Here is a 21603-nt window from a genome sequence, read left to right as displayed (position 1 = left end):
GACTATCCCCAAGGCTTCTCCTTATATACAGGAAGCAGACCACATCCCAAAGGCAGCTACTCAGCTGCTTGTGGTAGATCCCACCATGGAGCTGATTACCAGTCTCATCATGGGGAATACTACATCTAGCTGCCCAACCAGTCAACCAGGCCCAGCCAAGTTGACACACAAACATAACCACCACATAGACCAATTGAACAGAATTGAGAACCCAAAAGTAAATCCATCCACCTGTGAAAAGCTGATCTTTCACAAAGGACCAAAACCCAGTAAATGAGTAAGTGATATTCTCTTTAACAAATAGGACTGGCAAAACTGGATATTCATTTGCAGAAAAATGAAGCAGGATCCATGTCTCTCACCATATCCAAAAGTAATTCAAGATGGATCAAAAACCTAAATGTAAAACCTAAAACCATGAAAATAAGAAAAGTAAAAATAAGAGTAAATTTCTTGTGTTGTTGTTGTTAGGTGCTGTTGAGTTGGCTCTGACTCATAGTGACCCTATGTAGAACAGAATGAAACACTTCCCAGTCCTGCCCCCGCCTCAGAATCCCTGCTATACTTGAACCCATCGTTGCACCCAGTGTGTCAGTCTGTCTTTTTGAGGGCTTTCCCCTTTTTTACTGACTCTCCACTTTACATAGCATGATATCATTCTCCAGGGATGGTCCGTTCTGACAACTTGACCAAAGTAGGTCGGATGAAGTCTGGCCATTCTCGCTTCCAAAGAGAATTACAGCTGTACTTGTCTCGGGACACATTTTTTTAGTTCTGGCAGTCTTTAGTACTTCCAGTATTCTTCAACAACACTACAACTCAAAAGCATCAACTCTTCTTCAGTCTTCCTTATTCATTGTCCAGCTTTCACATGCATATGAGGTGATTGAAAACATCATGGTTTGGGTTAGGTGCACCTTAGTCTTTAAAGAGACATCTTAGCTCTTCAGCACTTTAAAGAGGTCTTTCGCAGCAGATTTGCCCTGTCCAATATGTCATCTGATTTCTTGACTGCTGATTGCATTGGTGTTGATTTTGGAACCAAGTAATACCAAATCTTTGACAACTTCAGTCTTTTTTCTGTTTATTTTGATGCTGCTTAATGGTCTAGTTGTGAAGATTTTCATTTTCTTAATGTTGAGGTGTAATCCATACTGCAGACTGTAGTCTTTAATCTTTATCAGTAAGTGCTTCAAGTTATCTTCACTTTCAGCAAGCAAGGTTGTGTCACCTGCATATTGCAGATTGTTAATGAGTCTTTCTCCAATCCTGATGTCACATTCTTCTTCATATAGTCCAGGGCAAACTTAGGGGCCCTAATGCATAGCATCAATATACTACCAAACATAATTAAAAGCATACAAATGGCAGAGGACAAACTAGCTGACTGGGACTATTTAAAAATAAAACATCTATGCACACTAAAATACTTTGTCAAAAAAGAGAAAACTTGGAAAAAAATTTGGCAACAATCTATCACACAAGGGACTAATCTCTAAAATTTATAGAAAACTTCAACCTTCAACAAAAAAAGCAATCCAATTTGAACATAGGCAGAGTGCATTAACAGACACTTCACCAAAGAAGACATTGAGGCAGCCAGCAAACACATGAAGAAATGCTCCCACTCATTAGCCATTAAAAAGATACAAATCAAAACAACATTGAGTTACCATCACACCCCAGCATTAATAGCAACATTCAAATATAACAGAAAACAGCATATGCTGGTAAGGGTGTGGAAAGACTGGAACCCTCATATACTACTGATGGGACTGTAAAATGGTACAACCACTGTGGAAAACAGTATGGCACTTCTTTAAAAAGATGGAAATAGAAATACTAGATATATATCCTAGAGAAATAAGAGCCATGATATGAACCCATGTTCATAGCAGCATTCACAATAATAAAAAGATGGAAACAACCTAATAGCCCATCAGTGGATGACTGGATCAACAAACTGTGGTATGTTCACACAATGGAATATGGTTCAATGTTAAGGAGTAACAAATCTGTGTAACACCTCATAAACTGGAAGCTGGGATGACATGCTGTGATATGGATGAAGCTGGAAGACATGCTGTGTAAAATTACTCAATCACAAAAGAACAAATATTATATGAGACCCCTAGTAGAAAATTTCAAGAGAACATTTATACACAGGAAGAAACATTCTTTGAAGGTTACCAGGGTGGGAGGAGAAAGGAGGGTAAGTCACTAACTAGTGGGTAAACACACATTAACTGAATGAAGGAAAACTGTGTAAATTAAGGGGCAGGTCAGCACAAAATGTTCTAGGCAAATGAAGACACTGGGAGAAGCACAAGAGTTAAGGGCAACAAAGGTAAATACTATTACATAACTAATCCTACCATAACACTAATAAAAATAATCGATGAGTAGTTTGTGAAGATGGCACAGAACTAAGCACTGTTTCCTTCTTTTGTACATAAGGTCACTGTGAGTCAGAACTGATTCGACAGCACCTAACTACAACAACGTGTGGATACATAGACACACAAGCTGAACAGGTGTGACAGAGGATATTTCTACGTATGTATTTATATGTGCTACAAATATATCCATGAATATAGTAGAGCATATGTGGGCCAGAATTATGAAAACTTCTTAGACATAACCAAACACCTTGAGAGAATGAGTCTGGGGGCCTTGGGGTGCAGGCCCATAGTCTCTGGTGACGTGAAGGTCAGTTGACATAACATATTCCACAAACAATGTTCTGCGTCCTTCTTTGATGAATAGCCACTGGAGTCTTAAAAGCTCGTGAGTGACCATCTGAGGTGCAACTATTGGTCTTTCGCCTCCCGAAACAATGAAGAGTGAAGAAAATCAAAGACGCATGGAAACAATTAGTCCAGAGAACTAATGGACTATGTGAACCTCAGCTTCCATGAATCCGAGACTAGAAGAATTAGACAGTGCCTGGCTACCACTGCTGGCCATTCTGAAAGAGATCACAATAGAAGGCCCTGGATGTTGTTGTTGTTATGTACTGTTGAGTCAGACCTGACTCATAGTGACCCTTCCTTGGGTTTGCGAGGGAGTATCACTATGGAAGTAGATTGCCCAACCTTCCTTCTGAGGAGCGGCTGGTGGGTTTGAACTGGCAGCCTTCTGGTTAGCAGTCAAGTGCCTTAGGCACTATGCTACCAGAGCTCCTAGCCCCTAGATAGAGTGGGAGAAAAATGTGTAAAAAACTCAAAATAATAAAAAAGACCAGGCTTACTAGTCTGATAGAGCTGGTGGAACCCCTGATACTGACACTTAGTCACCTTTCAAGCCTAGAACTGAACTTAGTGAACCAGTAATCACTAATCACTAATCAGCCAATCAGTAGACAGGCCTATAAAGTGAACAATAACACCAGGGAAGTATGAACTCAGAACAGTCAACCATATAAGATCAAAAGAGAAGCATTTGGCCAGGTATAAAGCTCAGAAGGCAGGAATGGATGGGAAAGAAGAATGAATGGAAACAGTAAACACAGGAGGAAGTAGAAAGACAGCTGTTACATTGTGGGGATTGCAGTCAATATCACAAAAAAATAATATGTATGAATTTTTGAATGGAAAACCACTTTGCTCTATAAACTTTCACCCAAATCAAAATAAAAAGTTAAAAAATAAAAAATTTGGATTCTGCATTCAACTTACTTTGCAAGTATCTTTTTAAAAAATGAACAGAGACAAATATAAATCCCTGTATAAAATTGTTTTATACACACAACAAAATATACACATTCAAAAACAAGAGATTCCATTTACAGTCTATTGTAAAAAGAAACATAATTTAATATAAAAAACGACTCTCATGTTTTTCCCTGGTAAGTCAAGTACTAAGTGAACCTGAAATGTAGGAATAATGCATAGTTCACACATCTGGATACTTTGCAAACATTAGAATTTTTCCAACAAAGAAAGAGAGTCAAGAATATCAGGATGAAATGGAATGTGTGGCTAATTGCCTTCATGACCAAATGCCCCTTTCGTAATTACACCAGAAGAACTAGATGGTGCCTGTCTATCATTACTGAACATTTTGATCAAAGGTTCTGTGGAAGAATCCTGATCAAAATGAGGAAAATGCAAAACAGAATTTCTAATTCTCATGGAGTCCAGACTTTCTGGAGCTATGGAGTCTGGATGACCCCCTGAAAATATTTTCCTGAGATAATCTTTCAACCTTAAAACCAAAATGTCCCCTGAAGTCATCTTAAGACCAAACAGTAGTTTAGCTTATCTAGTAAACAATTTCTGCCTTAACCATTATGCTCCTTTCAGAACTATCTCTCTATATGGGATATAAAAAAAAAGGACCTCACGAGGCATAGTTGGTAAGGCATTTGGCTGCTAACCAGAAGGACAGTGGTTCAAACCCACCAGTTGCTCCATGGAAGGAGGGTGAGGCAATCTACTTCCATAAAGATTTACTGCCTTGGAAACCCAGTGGGAATTTCTATGAGTCGGAATGAGTCGATAGCAGTGGGTTTGGTTTTTATATGGGATCAAATTCACAAAAGCAACTTGAAAGATTAGGTAGGAACAGGGGGCAATGAGTTTATGTTAATGGAGGAGGCACAGCTTAGAAAAGGAGGGTGAGAATGGTTGCACAACTCTCTTAAGACTGTACTCAGTGTCTCTACATGGTACATGTAGTATCCATTGAATTGGGTTATGTTTTGCTGTGTATATTTTCAACAAGAACAACAAAATAAATAAAATTTTTAAAAAAGAAAATGAATTCTTACAACAACCTTTGTACCTTATCTGTGTCTTTTAGATCATCATTAATCACTGAGTTTCCCTTGCAAGTTTTCTCTCAAGATTGCTATGTTCAACAACAGAATAATAATTACTAACTATAAATATGTTCATTGTTTCATTTTACTTCATCTCAGTAGTACTTACAGATTGTTTCAGCACAAAAGCACTGATTTTAACCTTTAGTTACACTTGGCCTGGAAGAATGACTACTTAGTGGTTTTGGTTTTGTTTTTATATAATTTATTTTATTTTGTTGTTGAGAATATACATACATGTACAGTTTGGTGATATTGATTACATTCTTTGAATTTTTCAACCATTCTCATCCTCTTTTTTAGAGATGTGCCTTGTGCCTCCCTCATTAACATAAACTCACTGCCACCTAAGTTTCCTATCTAATCTTTCAAATTGCTATTGTAAATTTGATCTCATATAGCACTATGCTCGAGGCAGACATGGTTTACAACTTAAGCTAAACTATTGTTTGGTTTTAAGAAGAATTAAGGAAATATTTCTGTTTTAAGATTTAAACATTATCTCAGGGCAATGTTTTCAGGGGTTCATCCAGACTCCATGGCTCCAGAAAGTCTGAAGTCGATGAAAATTTGTAATTCTCTTCTGCATTTTCTCCCTTTTGATTAGGATTCTTCTACAGAATCTTCAGTCAAATGTTCAGTAATGGTAGCTGGGTACCATGCAGTTTGGAACTTATGGCAAAGGAGGTAGTTGTTCGCAGAGGCAATTAGCCACACATTTTATTTCCTCCTCCTGTTCCTGACTTTCCTTCCTCTCTTGTTCCACGCTAATAAAGACCAGATGTTATACCTAGGATGCCCATCTGCAAGCTTTTAGGACCCCAAGCACTACTCAATGAACTAGGAGGTAGGACAGAATCACTAAAAACATTATTAGACCATTTAATGGGATATTTTATGAAACCATCACCCTAAACCTCCAAACCAAATCCCATGAGGTTTTTGGTTTTATATATATATATATATACACACACACACACAAAAAAAAAAATGCTTCCCCATCCCCTTTTTCTTTTTCTTTTATTTTTTTTTCACTATTGTAAATTATCACGTAACTTTTGCCAATTCAGCTTTTTACAAGTGTACAATTTATTGACAGCAACTCTACCTGTGCAACCCTACTCTTCATTGATAAGGTTTTTCCATCACCTAAACTGAGCTCCTGACACAAGCCATGATATTTCCAATCACCTCGTATGCATGTGAGAGCTGGACAATGAATAAGGAAGACCGAAGAAGAGTTGATGCTTTTGAGTTGTGGTGCTGGCGAAGAATGCTGAAAGTACCATGGACTGCTAAAAGAACTAACAGATCTGTCCTGGAGGAAGTGCAGCCAGAATGCTCCTTGGAAGCAAGAATGGCCAGACTTCATCTCACCTATTTTGGTCATGTTGTCAGAAGGGACCATTCCCTGGAGAAGGATGTCATGCTTGGTAGGGTGGAGGGTCGACAAAAGAGGGGGAGGCCTTCAACGAGATGGATTGATACAGTGGCTGCGATGATGGGCTCAAGTATAGCAGGGATTGTGGGGCTGGCGCGGGATCGGGCAGTGTTTCGTTCTGCTGTGCATGGGGCCGCTATGAGTCAGAAACGACTCAATGGCACTTAACAACAACAACTAACAAAACTGAGCTCTGGTGGTATTAGTGGTTTAGGCATTTGCTGTTAACCAAAAGGCTGGTGGTTTGAACAAACCCACAAACCTCTCTGTGGAAGAAAGATGAGGCAGTCTGTTTCTGTAAAGATTTACAGTCTTGGAAACACAGTGGGGTCACTGTGAGTTGGAATCAACTCTATGGCAGTGAGTTAAACTGAACTCAGTACTCCATAAACAATAATCTCTTCTTTTCCCATGCTTCTGCCCCTGATTACCATCAATAAACTTTGGTCTCCATACATTTGCCTATTCTTATCTTTTTAAATAAGTAAGGTCATACAAAAGGGAGCTCTGTTGATGTAGTGGTTAAAACATTCGGCTGCTAACCCAAAGTGCAAACAACCTAAAAGCCCAGGAACAGATGAATGGATAAACAAAATGTGGTACATACATACAATGGAATACTACTAAGCCAGTAGAAGAAACAAAGTCTTGACATGCTACAATATAGATGGAGCTGGAAAACTTATGCTGAATGAAATAAGTCAGTCAGAAAAGGACAACTACTATATGACCTCAGTTACGTAAAAAGACAGAATCAGGCAAATGAATAGAGATCAAGTTATCAATGGTTACCAGGGGCAGGAGGGGAAAAGGGGGGCTTAATGGTGATGGAAACATCATGTTAAGGATAGGGTTGCACAGCTGATTATTGTAATTGATGTCAGTAAGTTGTACACTTCTAAAAAGAAATTGGCAAAAATTGTTTGATAGATATATTTACAACAACAACAGAAAACAAAACAAGGAGCTGCTAGGCTGCTTATGGACAACCAAAAACTTAATGGGATTTGTTTCTCGGTTTAGAGGTTTACAGTCATGATTTCATGGGACATCCCAGATAATTGATCTAGTATGTTTAGTGCTGCTTCTGTTCTGCCTCCTAGTTCATTGAATCATGCTTGGGATCTTGAAAGCTTGCCAAGGGGCCATCCAAGATACATCTGATCTTTGTTAGCCTAGAGCAACAGAGGAAGGAGAGTCATGAATAGGAGGAGGAAATAAAATGTACGGTTAATTGCCTCCATGAACTCCCTCCTTTGCCATGATACTAGAACCCAGCCACCATCACTGAATTTTGACCAAAGATTCTATAGAAGAGTCCTGATCAAAAGGGAGAAAATGTAGAAGAGAATTTTAAATTCTCATGGACTCCAGAATTTCTGGAGCCATGGAGGCAGAGTAAACTCCTGAAAATACTGCCCTGAAATAATCTTTAAACCTTAAAACAAAAATATCCCCTGAATTTTTTTTTCTTTCAATTTTTTCCTTCACCCAAGTTGTTGTTGTTGTTGTTGTTACGTGCCATCAAGTCAAACCTGACTCATAGTGACCCCTCCTTGGGTTTCCAAGATGGTATCATTACGGAAGTAGATTGCCGAACCTTCCTTCCAAGGAGTGGCTGGTGGGTTTGAACCGCCAGCCTTCTGGTTAGCAGTCAAGTGCCTTAACCCAAGTTAGTACCCTCCAATTACTAGTTAGTACCCTCCCTTACTCACCTACCCCTGGTAACCATCAAAGAATATTTTTTGTGTGAAACCCTTTTCTTAACTTTTTACAAAAAGTTCTCATACCATATTTGTCCTTTTGTGATTGACTAACACATTCAGCATAATGGCCTCTAAGTTCATCCATGTTACGAGATGTTTTACACATCCATCATTGTTCTTTAATGTTGCACAGTATTCCATTGTATGTATGTACCATAGTTTGTTGATCTATTCAGCCACTAATGGGCATTAGGTCATTTCTATCTTTCTGCTATTGTGAATAGTGCTGCAATGACATCGGTGTGCATATATCTGTTTATGTCACGGCTCTTATTTCTCTAGGATATATAGCTAGTAGTGGCATTGCTGGATCATACGGTATTTCAGTTTCCATTGTTGTAAGGAAGTGCCGTACTGTTTTGCACAGTAGTTGTCCATTTTACTGTTCCACCAGCAGTGTATGAGGGTTCCAGTCTCTCCACACCATTGCTAATATTTGTTGTTATCTGGTGATTTGAACTTTGCTATTAGTGCTGGGGTGAGATGATATCTCATTTTTGTTTTGATTTGCATCTCTCTAATGGTTAATGATCACAAGCATTTCTTCTTGTGTTTATTAGCTGTCTGAATGTCTTCTTTTGTGAGGTATCTGTTCATGTCTTGTGCCCATTTTTTAATTGGATTGTCTTTTTGTTGTTAAATTGTTGATGTTTTTATAAATTTTAGAGATTAGTCCCTTGTACGATATGTCATTGCCAAAAATTTTTTCCCAGTCTGTGGATTCTCTCTTTACCCTTTTGGTGAGATCTTTTGATGCATATTAAGTGTCTAATTTGGGGGAGGTCTCAGTCATCTATTTATCTTCTGGTGTTTGTGTGTGTTTAGTTATATTCAATAGTGTATTTATGCCCTGAATTAGGGCCCTTAAATTTATCCCTATTTTTCCTTTGATGGTCTTCATGGTTTTATGTTTTACATTTAGGTCTTGAATCCAGCTTGAGTTTGTTTTTGTATGTGGTGTGAGTCCTGTTTCATTTATCTGCAAATGGATATCCTGTTTTGCCAGCACCATTTATTAGGGAAACTATCTCCCATTTAATAAATTTTGGCCCTTTGTCAAAGATCAGCTGTCCATAGGTGGATGGATTTACTTCTGGGTTCTCAGTTTTGTTCCATTGGTCTGTGTATCTGTACATTGTACCAGCACCAGACTGTTTTGACTCCCATGAGTGTGTAGTAGGTTTTGAGGTCGGGCAGCGTGAGACCTCCTATCCTGTTCCTCCTTTTTAATAATGCTTTGCTTATCTGGGGCCTCTTTCCTTTCCATATAAAGTTGTTTAGTTGTTCTATCTCATTAAAGAATGCTTTTGGAATCTGGATGCTTTTTATTTGTAGATCACTTTGGGTAGTATTGACATTTTCATGATGTTAAGTTTTCCTATCCATGAGCATGGTATACTCTTCCATTCATATGGATCTCTTTTGGTTTCATGAAATAGTATTATTGTGTTAGTTAAGGTTGTTGTCTTGGCTGGGCCTGGTTGAGTGACTGGGCAGCTGGTCGTAGTTATTCTCCATGATGAGAGTAGCAATCAGCTCCATGGCGGGATCTACCACAAGCAGCTGAGTAGCTGCTTTAGGGATATGGTCTGCTTTCCATATATAAGCAGCAGCTCTGGGAATGGTCTCTAGCTTATGGCATGCTTGAACCTTGCATGGAGCTGTGTCATTATTCAGCAGCCTGCCATGCTCTGCTGACCTTGGGACTTTCAGTGGACTTGAATTAATGGTGTGCCATGTGGTTTAGTAACATCGGGACTATGCCATTTTACTTGTCAACCTTGGGCTTGTCAGCCTCAGCAGCCAGTAGCTGTCTGACTGAAGAAAAGCCTTTAGCTTCAGTGGGTTGGGAGTGGGAGGCAGAGCTGAAGCCCAAGGTTGAGGGGCTTTCACCTATTCCCTAAAGCCTGGCACTTTGAACTCAGACCTAAAGCCTCCAAACTGTGAGAGAATAAACTCCTGTCTGTTCAAGCCATCCCATTTGTGGTATATTCTCATCACGGTGGCAGTAGGTAACCAAAACAATTATGTAGTTTTCTTAGCATGTCTTAGTATTTCTTTTGTGTCTCTGGTTAGATTTATTCCTAATACTTCATCTTTTAGCTATCATGAATAGTTATTGTCAATGATACTGTTTTCCTGATTTCCTTTTCAGAGCTCTCTTCATTAGTGGAAAGGAATCCAGCTGACTTTTTCCCTTGATCTTTTACCCTGCCACTTTGCTAAAAAAACAATTAGTTCTAGTAATTTCCTTACTGAGTCTTTAGGATTTTCTATGAATAAGATCATATCATCTGTAAATAGAGATAGTTTTACTTCTTCTTTGCCAATTTGGATGCCCTTTATTTCCCTTTTTTTACTTTATTGCTCTGGACTTCCAGTACAGAATTGAGTAGAAGTGGTGATAAAGGGCATCTTTGTCTGGTACCCATTTGTAAGGAAAATGTTTTCAGTCTCTCCCCATTAAGAGTAATGTTGACTGTTGCAATTAATTATGTTGAGGAATTCCCTGAATTACTCTTAAAACCAAATAATAGTTTAGCTTAACTAGTAAACAATGTCTGCCTTGAGCATTATGCTCTTTTAAGAACATATGGGAACAAAGAGACAACAACAACTTGAAAGATTAGAAAGGAACCTTATGAGGGGCAGTGAGTTTATGTTAATGAGGGAAGAACAACTCAGAAAAAGATGAGAATAGTTGTACAACTCAACGAATGTAATAAGGTCACTGAATTTTACATATAGAAAAAGTTGAATTGGTATATGTTTTGCTCTGTATATTCTTTGTGGAATATGTGTGTGGTATCTTTTATTATTTTTTTAAAATTTTTCTTGTGATTTGTTTACATAGTAAATTTATTCTCTATACAGCAGTTCATACACATTTGTTTCATGACATTAACTACAATTCCTACAATTTAACAGTTCTCTTCTCACTTCCTCTCCCTGTAGTTACCTCTTCCCTGTGTCCTTCCTTCTCATGAACTCCCACTCCCCACCCCCAAGCTGTCTCCCTGTGCAAACAGTGCCCTTCTGTTCTCCTATGATTGACTGCTCTAAGGAGTGTCTCTACCTGATGTAAATGTTCAACCCATATGCCTGTCTGTTGTTTGGCTGAAAGCCACAGTAGTGAGCTCAATTCCAGAGCTGAAGAGTTATTAGGGGCCATAGTAGTCTCTGGGATCTTACCAGGCACCAGGCTCTATCAGACCAGCAAAACTGGTGGGGTTTTTTGGTTTGTTTTTTTTTTTTTAATGATTTTGAGTTTTGTTCCACTTTATTCTCCCACTCTTTCCAGGATCTCCTGCACCAATTACCCTCTGAGTAGTTGACAATGGTAGCTGGGCACCATCTAGTTCTTCTGGTCTCATGGTCATATAGGCTGAGGAATGGTCTACCAATCCCTTGGACTAATTGTTTCCATGCATCTTTGGTTTTCTTCATTCTTCTTTGCTCTGGATGAGGAGAGACCCATTGTTGCATGTAGATGGCCGCTTGCAAGCTTTTAAGACCCCAGTCACTACTTACCAAAGTGGGATTTAGAACAAATATTTTTGTGTAGTATGTTACGCCAATTGAGCTTGATGTCCCCTGTGACCATGGTCCCAAGCCTGCAGATCCTGCTACTTGCTCCCTCCGGGTAGCTGGCTGTTGCCAAGAAACCACCACAAACTTGCCCCTTGTCAGCTCTACTATACACCTGGACATTCTTACAGCACATACAAATATGCAGGAAGAAACATTGTGTGCTAACCCTATACATGGTCATGGGCACACTCCCCACTGCCTACACATACCTGATCATTCAACCTTTTCACCCATCTATCCACCCATACATCAGTGCTTGTCATCCTGACAATGCAGTACTCTATATGCAAATGGGTTCATCTTTGTTGTTTGTACCTCCCATGTACCTCTCTGTGTCTTCCTCTTCCTCACTGCCACCATGTTGATCACTCATTTTTGGTACATTGCCCTTCCCTTCACCCAAATCAATACTTGTCTCTACCTATCTAGCAGTGTTCCCCCCCTCCCACCCCACCCCTGGTAACCAACAAAGAAAGTTTCCTTCCATGTATAAACCTTTCCTTGACTTTTTACAATAATGAACTGATACAACATTTGGCCTTCTGTGATTAGCTTATTTCACTCAGAATAGTGTTCTCCAAGTTCATCCACATTATACACTATTTTATAGATTCTACATTCCACATTTATTTGCTGTGTATATTCTCAACATCAACAACAAAATAAAACTTTTTAAAAAAGAAGCAGAAGTCAGGTCAGAAGATAAAAACTAATCTTGAGTTAACCAATGTTAAGAAACTGAATTTATTTTTGTTTTGGTTTGATCTTTTTAAAGTTATTTTTAAGACTACATAGTATCTATTCTTAAGTTGGGATTTGAAATGATCTTTGGTGAAAAGCAATATAATGCTTATATAATGAGCAACTACAATAACAAAAATAGAAGATAGGTTCTTTGCATGAAGTAATTCCAATAGAGCATAAAAGATATAAATGCATAATACCAAACCTGAGCACACTACACTAAATGATGTTGGAGTGATTAATGTTACCTTCAGTTTACAAGATTGGGCAATCTACTTCTGTAGTGATACCACCTCGGAAACCCAAAGCGGGGTCACTATGAGTCAGATCTGATTAGATGGCAATGAGTTTGGTTTTTGAAGAAGCATTGTATGTTACTCTTCAAAATGAGTACTATAAAAAGCACATTAGCTTGTGAGATATTTTAATAATAAATACTGTATCTGTGGAATATGAATAGACTTTCATTTTAATGCCTAATAATATCTCAAGATAATAATACTGGAAATACATTTGCACTTTTAAAAAATATGTGTATTTTTTACATAAAAGCGTTGCTCCACATCCTACATTAGTGAGTAGCGACTGGAATCTTAAAACCTTTCAAGCAGCCATCTAAGATGCAGCTGTCTCCTAGCATCGGAAATGAAGAAGAACGCCAAAAAAAAAAAAAAAAAGGTATTTAGAAGCAATCAGCCCTAGGACACGATGGCCCTCGAGACCAGAACTAGATGGTGCCCAGCTACTAATGCCAACCACTCAGGAAAGGATCAAATCTGGAGATCCTGGATAGAGTGGGAGGGAAAACGTGGAACAAAATCCAAAAACTCAATAATGACCAGAATTACTGGTCAGATGACATCTGGTGAGACTCCAATACTATGGCCCTGGAATACATTCTGTGCCTGGAATAAAACTCACTCCCAGGGGTGGGCTCTCAGCCCAATAGTTAACAAGATGTACACGCAGACCACTCAACCCAGGATGACACACCCACATACTCTATGGTAATACATCCCTTAGAGCAATAGACCATGGGACACCAGAGGACCAACATTCAAACTGAGGAAATGCAGGACAAACAGGAGTGCATAATTATGAGGGGCACAGGGAGAGGGTTACAGGATAGGGAGGGGAGGAGACTGGGTTAGGGTTGGACATGGTGAATGGGGAATGAAACTAATGTACACGTTACATTGAATGTAAAACAAGCTCTTAAAATTATATATATATATATATATGTATTTTATAAAGAAATTAATGAATCCTTTGAGATATAACCTATTAATGAATATCTTTATTTTGTACATCAGGATGATACTTTTTGTTCAAAATATAAACACGTATCTTACTAATACTCTGTTTTGTTAGATTTGAGCAATAATGTTAAAGGCTTTGTTTTGTTTTGTTTTGTTCTCTCTTGCTTAATAGAAGTGAGCTGAGTCGACAGAAACTTTATACCCAAGAGCTGCTTTCTCAGCTGGAAATGGCAAATGAAAAGGTAGTTGAGGTAAGATAAGGACTCTCCAGGGAAGTACTTTCTGTTGCAGCTTGATACACACATTAGAGAATTTTACCTGAGCCATGTCCAAGTTAATTCTCTTCTTGGAAATGTCCATACATCTGTAAGTATTTCTTGTGGAAACTATCAATAAGCCTAAAAGTTCATACTTAATATGAAATAAAAGCTTTGAAAGTCAGCAGTCCATCATATGTAAATGATAAGAGGTAGAGTTCTTATTTCAATTTTACTAGTATAACTTCTGTAATGTTTCAGAGAATATGTTGGGATCCTATTTATTCCTATTCATGTCTAAGATTATACTTTTAAAGCACACACCTCTTTATTTTAATCTATCACAAAACACACAAGAAAATATATTTGCCTACTGGAAGCAAGAATGACAAGACTTTATGTTTCATACTTTGGTCATGTTATCAGAAGGAACCAGTCCCTGGAGAAGGATATCATGCTTGGTAAAGTAGAGGGTCAGTGAAAAAGAATAAAACCCTCAACGAGATAGATTGACATAGTGGCTGCAACAATGAGCTGAAGCATACCCAAGATTTGTGAGAATAGTGCAGAACCAGGCAGGGTTTCATTCTGTTGTATATAGGCAGCTGAGAGGGTGGAAACGAGGAAACAGGAAATGAAGGAGGAAACGAGGAGGGAGGAAGCGGAGCACGCCACCCCTATCCACTGTTCCACTTGCCTGAGCAACAGAAGCTGCCCAGGCCCTGGAGTCCCCATCACTGCCACCTACCTGCTTGCCAGACAAAGCCCGAGAGCCCACACCCAGAAATACATCCTCTGCCATCCTGCCTGTATCCCGCCCGAGGCCCAGGGCTGCAAGAATCTGGGTTTGGGGTCTTTAAAACCATTAGGAGAAAATAACAAACAAAAGGAGAGCTGCTTTCCATTTAAAAAAAAAAACTTTATGGGGTTATGGGGAGCACAGGTATATGCAATTGGACATTGCTTGAACACACATTAAGCAACACATACCTGTATATATTTAAACATCTTGGTAAAATGAAACAGCTAATATAGTCTTCTTTATAAATTTTAATTTTTGGTCTGGCCATGATAAGAATTACAGTAAGCTTTTAAAGGGATACTGCTTTTTCAATATTTTATCTTACTAGGCATGACATCCACAGTTATCACTTGTATTTTAGAACATTGGAACTACCTAGTTTTTCATAGAAAGTGTGTATTTCTTGCTATCACTGATTCAGCTTATATTATTCTCCTGATTCAGATTAAGTGTTATACAGAAAAAACAGTATAACAATTCTACTTGTACAAAAACATTTTTTTAGGAAAATCTGTGCATATAATATGTAATATAATATGTAATAGTACAAGCTGGAAATGCCAATTAAATTGTAGTCATCAGGCCAGATTTAAAATAAATCAGACACATCAATAAAAATTTAAAATAAATGCTTGTTCCTAGAGCTATGCCACTAATGTACTGCTTTAGGCTGCGGCTAAGTACTGCCATCAGATGCACAATAACCATTCTATTAAGTATGGAAAAGAACAATATATGTTCATATTGATAGATTCTTTGCCCTTATCTACATAACATGTTGTGACAAATTTGTATTCATGTTGCTAAATAATTCTATTAACCCTGATAGCCACTAGAATATATAATGTATTGGGGAATTACAGAAACAGAGTATGGTAGTTAAGGTGTGTGTCAACTTGGGTGAGCCATTGGTTTGAGTGGCTCGGCAGCTGGATGTAGTCATTCCCCAAGAAGAGATTATAATCATCTCCATGGTAGAATCTGCTGTGACCTGCTAAGTAGTTGAAGGGGAGTTACCTTTGGGGGTGGCTTGCTTGCTTCCATTCCAGTATATATGCAGAAGCTTTAGGAAAGGTCTCTAGCTTTTTGGCACATTTGGATCCTGCATTTGGCTAAGTCTTCATCTCCAGTTCCTGCTCTTGAACCAGTGGTCTGCTGTGTTGCCTCCTGATCTTGGGATTCTGCCATTTTACCTGCTGACTTTGGGTTTGTGAGCCTCTGCCGCCAGCAGCTGGCTGAGTTAGGAGACTACTTTAGCTCCAGTGCACCTGGAACAAGAGGCAGAGCTGAAGCCAAAAGTTGAGGGGCCTTCACCCAGCCCCTAGAGCTGGCACTCTGAATTTGCACTTCTAGCCTCCAAACTGTAAAGGAATAAATTACTGTTTGTTAAAGCCATTCACTTGTGGTATTTCTGTTAAGCAACGCTAGAGAACTAAGACACAGTTTTTCCCTTTTTTCATGATACTTTTTAACTCTTTTTAAAAATCAAGATTTCTAGAATGAATATTTTCTGTTCTTTGAACTTTAAAAATGATAATTTCATAATTTCCCTGGAAGCTTGCTGCAGCACAGTGGTTCTCAAACAAGCAGCATCAGCATCAACAAGGGACTTAATAGAAATGGACATTCCCACAACCAATCCAGAAACTGAGTCTTGAACCTCTGGTTGTGAGGCCCAGCAATCTACTTTTTCACAGACTCTCCAGTTAATTCTGAAGCACTAATCTGACATCTCTTGGAGCTCTGGTAGCACAGTGCCTAAGGCATTTGACTGCTAACCAGAAGGTTGGTAGTTCAAACCCACCAGCCACTCCTCGGAAGGAAGCTTGGGCAACGTACTTCTGTAGTGATACTGCCTCAGAAACCCAAGGAGGGGTCGCTATGAGTTGGGTCCGATTTGATGGCAGTGAGTTTGATTTTGGTTTTGGTTAATCTGATATCTCAAGTCTTGTTCTTAACTTCTCATTTACATTTAACATCACTTTTCTTCTGAATTTGTACATTTACTTTCTTTGGTAGGAAAAATAATAATAATTCTGTCAGAACATAAAAGTAACTTTGGGCTTTAAAACTCATAACTTGAAATATAAACTTGGAGATAAATTATCTTTGCATTTTATAAGTGGAAAACATTGATTATTCCACAAAACATCTCCATGTTATCTATAGTTTGTAACTTGTTTGTATTATTCTCCCTAACAGAATGAAAACTTAATTCTAGAGCATCAAGAAAAAGCCAACAGACTTCAAAGGCGTCTAAATCAGGCTGAACAGAGAGCTGCTTCAGCTTCACAGCAGGTAGGGAGCATCTTCATAATTCCTAGATGAAAAATGGTCTGAGTAGACCAAAAATATTAAAAGGTCTTTAGAAGTTCACAGAAAACTAATAGTTTCATTTTTACTTGATTGAACTATTTTTAAATAGTTCCTTTAATATTTGAGATTGAAAAGGTACATTTTAGAAACAGAAATAAACTTAGCCTCCAAGCTGACACCTAGAACTGTATTGTCTAGTATTAAATTTAAATTAAATAATCAGATTCTTGGTCACACTAGCCATATTAAAAGTGTTCAATAGCCACATGTAATTATAGCTATTGAACATAGATGTAGAATATATCATCACACAAAAATTCTATTGGACAGCACTGCTCTAGAATTATGTTGTGTCTAAAACTAGGTAGATAGTCAATGACAGACTTGAAAGTAGATAACATTTTTGAATGTAGTATTTGAAATTGCACTACCTTCATTTTCATTATAGTTTTTAAAAGGGAAAAAAGTACTTGGAATACCAGTTATTAACATCATCTAATACATGATGGCACCTAACAGCAACAGCAGCATGTAAATCTAAAATATAACAGTTGTCCAATGAGAAACAGAATAGAAAACACAGACTACCAGTGAAATACTAAGAGGTAATTTCTTATAGTGTACAGACATCATATAAATAAAATGACATTTATTCTAAAGTAGGAGCAGTGTTCCCTCCTATTTGGAACAAAGTAAGACCAGTTAATACAAAAACACATAATGAAAATATATAGGTAGTTACTGTATTATTAATTATATTTGGTTGTAAGTATATTGTTTCAATCAAAATTAATGTTATTTTCAGCTATTACAACATCTTATACATAGTAAAGCAATTCTAAATAGTCACTATTCATGATGTTTATAGATTGTTTTTGAAATCCACTTCTGTTGTGAACATGGCATGGCCCTTAAAATACAATGATAATTTGCCCTTCTATTCTCCTCCCTCTTGAGAGTAATTATAGTCTTGTCAAATGATTTTAATTCCCTGTAAAGTGTATTTAATTAATTAATCATTCATTATTCGTTAATTCATTTGTTCATTTATATTATAAGTAATGGGAGTCAAGGTGCACTGGGCAGTATCTTAAGAGAATGTGTTTTGCTGTCAGGCAAATTGCCTGGTGCCATTAGGTAGCCATGTGACTCTGTGCAGTTTTACCTTCTGTGAGCCTCTATTTCCTCATGTTTCATTTAGATGTAATACACCTCTCTCACACAGTTATTGAAGGACCAAAAGAATTAATGTGTAAAGCATTTAGCATAGTCATTAAATGGTAAATAGATAGACAGATAGCTGTTTAAGAAATTACTTTTCTCTGTAACAGTCCTTAAAGCTTCAGGTTTACCTTTTTTCTGAGAAATACGGTAAATAAAAGCCTACCTAAAATCTAACTATCTTGAGTTCTGTAGAACAAAAGGTACAGAACCTTAATTACATGATCCAGTTGGCATCCAGTTTAGTTTCCATCTGACAGAATTAAACCTAAACAGTCTAACACAGATGTGTCCCCTGTTATTTAAACTCTCTAGTGGCAGAGCTTCCACCACTCTCCTTGTGAACCTTTTTTTTTTCCCAAAATCATTGTATTTATTTTGTTGTTGTTAAAAATATATACAGCAAAACATGTACCAATTGAACAGTTTCTACATGTACCGTTTAGTGATACTGATTCCATTCTTTGAGTTGTGTATACATTCTCACCCCCTTTTCTAAGTTGTTTCTCCCCTATTAACATAAATTCACTGCCCTTTAAGGTTCATACCTAATCTTTCCAATTGTTGTTACCAGTTTGATCCCATATAAATATTCTGAAAAGAACATAATGATCAAGGCAGACAATTTTTACTAATTAAGCTAAACTATTGTTTGGTTTTAAGAAGACTTAAGGGGATATTTTTGGTTTAAGGTTTACAGATCATCTCAGGACAGTAGTTTCCGGGGATCATCCAACCTTCATGGCTCCAGGAAGTCTGGAGTCTGTGAGAATTTGAAATTCTAGTGAATATTTTTTTGGTGTTTTTTTTTTTTTTTGTTAATGTTTTGTCAGTAACCACTTCACAAATTTTTTTGTCACAAGTTTTTTCTTAAGCTTTCTTTTTCAATTCTGTTCTTATTGAATATGGAAAATAATTACTCAATATTTTTCCCTGGAACTAATATTTTTTTTTCTATTTTAAAGAAGTCCCAGTCCTAAAAACTTTCTTTATAAGATACATATTCAGTTGTTTGAAATACTTATTTTTGCCTTCTCTGAATCCTTTCTAATTTGCTCTGAAAATTAGAAAGTGATACTAGAAATATAAATATATATATATAAATAAGCTTGATATTTTATGAGATGAAAGAAATTAACAACAACATTATCTCTAACATGTCAGACTTGCCATAATGCAACCCAGCATCCTGTTACTGGTTCGTCACAATCCCCACATTGTACTGACTCAGTCATGCTCTAGATGTGTTGTTCTGATTAACTTTTTCTGTGCGTTCATCACCTATCTCTGAGCAAATGAGTGTAAGTATATCACTCCAAACAACTGCATGCTATACTGTCTTCTTTTCACAGCATGGCATTTTTTAAATCAGTGTAGTGAAGCCTTTTTAAGCAAGAACGCAAAATCTAAAAGCCATAGGAGGGGAAAGAAAAGATGAATAAATGTGACCATATAAATTTCAAATCTTTGCACAGGAAAAAAAGTCATGAAGTCAAATGACAAGGAAGAAATCATTTGTAATACATATGACAAAAGGATAATATCTTAAATATATATAAATGGTGCTAACATTTTTTAAAATGCTCATCCTCACCTATAATAAGACAGACACAAATTTGCTGTAATCACATACCACTTTTCACCTATCAGATCACGAAATTTGATAATGCATTTTGCTAGCACTTCCAACTTTTAAACATTATTGGTATGCTCATTGGTACAACCTCTTTGGAGCACAGTCTGGCATTAAAACCAAAAAACCAAACTCACTGCCGTTGAGTCAGATCCGACTCATAGCGACCCCTCCTTGGGTTTCTGAGGTGGTATCTCTACAGAAATAGATTGCCCAATCTTCCTTCCCAGGGGTGGCTGTTGGGCTTGAACTGCCAGCCTTCTGGTTAGCAGTCAAATGCCTTAGGCACTACGCCTCCAGAGCTCTTACAACTGTGGGTCAAAGATTATATACATTATCACTCAAAAAAATTATAAATATATGTAATCTTTGACCCAACAGTTCTAGGAATTTATTCTGCAGATTGTATACCTGCATCTGGGCATGTCTATACAAAGAAGAATGGTAATATTAATTGCAGCATTATCTATAATTTTAAAAGATTAGAAACCATTTAAATGTCTAACCATAGCAGGCCAGTTAAATTATGGTCTGTCTATACAGTGGTAATAGTATGTAGTTAAGAGGAATATAGTAGATCTAATATGGAACTAGAGGAGCTCTGGTGGTACAGTTGTTAAAGCAATTGACTGATAACCAAAAAGTCGGGAGTTCAAGCCCACCAGCAGCTTGCAAAAGAAAGATGAGGCAATCTGTTCCCTGAAGATTTATAGCCTTGGAAACCCTATGTCTTAACAGGTTTGCTATGAGTTGGAATCAACTCAATGGTAGTGGGTTTGGTATTCGTTTTTAATATAGAACTATTTTTAAAATATATTGTTTAGAGGAAAAAAGAAACAAAATTAAAAGTGTGTATCATACTTTCATTTTTATAATAAAAAGGGGCTAGTGAATATATATATATATTCTCATTTAGAATATTTCTAAATATGTACTTAGAAATAGTGGTTGTACCTGGAGAGATGGCTGTGGAATGAGGATTGGGAAGGAGGTTTCTGTGTATTCTTTTGTACTGTTTGCTTTTTTTTTTTTTTTTTTTTTTTAATATGTATAAATATTTTCAATCCCAATAATATTTAAAGATCATTTTCCTATTAGACTTTTCTTACTATCTGTCATCATCTTTTTATTAGCAGCCGTCCATTGTGTTGGCCCACATTCAGTTTGTATTTTAGATAGTTTTCTGATTACCATTTGTCTAGAATTTTTCATCAATCTATGGAGTATGTTTGTGAATTCTAAGAATATCATTCTGAGCTATAGAATGTCATATTGTCCTTTCATGTGCATTTCTCTAATGCAATACATTTTAAGTCTCAAGAGTAAAATAGAAATTAGTACAAAAAGTGACCTTTTCTAAGACCCCTTCCATTGAGAAGATTATTTTCAATAATTGTAGGTTGTGATGCATTGTACTTTGTGTTAGTCTAAGATTTTCTGTAGAAAAAGTAACTACTTACTGATTGTTTATTTTAATTGCAGCTCAGTGTGATTACAGTGCAGAGAAGAAAAGCTGCCTCCATGATGAATCTGGAAAATATTTAAAAATATTCATAGTTCATTCACAGCACCTTAGAGTTGGGAAATCTGTTGGACTAGAAGTGTATTGAAATGATAAAGACTTCAGACAATGGTTAGGCTTGTGTCACATTTTGCATAAGCATTTTCTATTCTGTTTTGAGGGTTATTGGAAAACAGAACAGTGACAGCTTCCTGTAAGTAAAGAAAATATAATGCTATATTAAGCTTGA

At 37.2% G+C, this 21603-nt stretch overlaps 1 protein-coding gene across 1 annotated transcript in view; it reads left to right on the top strand.

Moving 5' to 3' along the window:
* SCLT1 (sodium channel and clathrin linker 1) overlaps window positions 1-21397 on the top strand; it is a 346111-nt gene extending 324714 nt beyond the window's left edge. The window contains exons 19-21 of the mRNA XM_007952997.1: window positions 13796-13874; window positions 16885-16980; window positions 21335-21397. Of these exons, the coding sequence (XP_007951188.1) occupies window positions 13796-13874; window positions 16885-16980; window positions 21335-21397 (238 nt within the window). The remainder of the gene's footprint in view (window positions 1-13795; window positions 13875-16884; window positions 16981-21334) is intronic.
* The last annotated feature ends 206 nt before the right edge of the window (window positions 21398-21603 follow it).

This window comes from Orycteropus afer, unplaced genomic scaffold (assembly GCF_000298275.1).
Source record: "Orycteropus afer afer isolate SDZICR_OR568_19922 unplaced genomic scaffold, OryAfe1.0 scaffold00367, whole genome shotgun sequence".
Classification (NCBI taxonomy): Eukaryota; Metazoa; Chordata; class Mammalia; order Tubulidentata; family Orycteropodidae; genus Orycteropus; species Orycteropus afer.
This window is presented reverse-complemented; position numbering and strand designations above follow the sequence as displayed.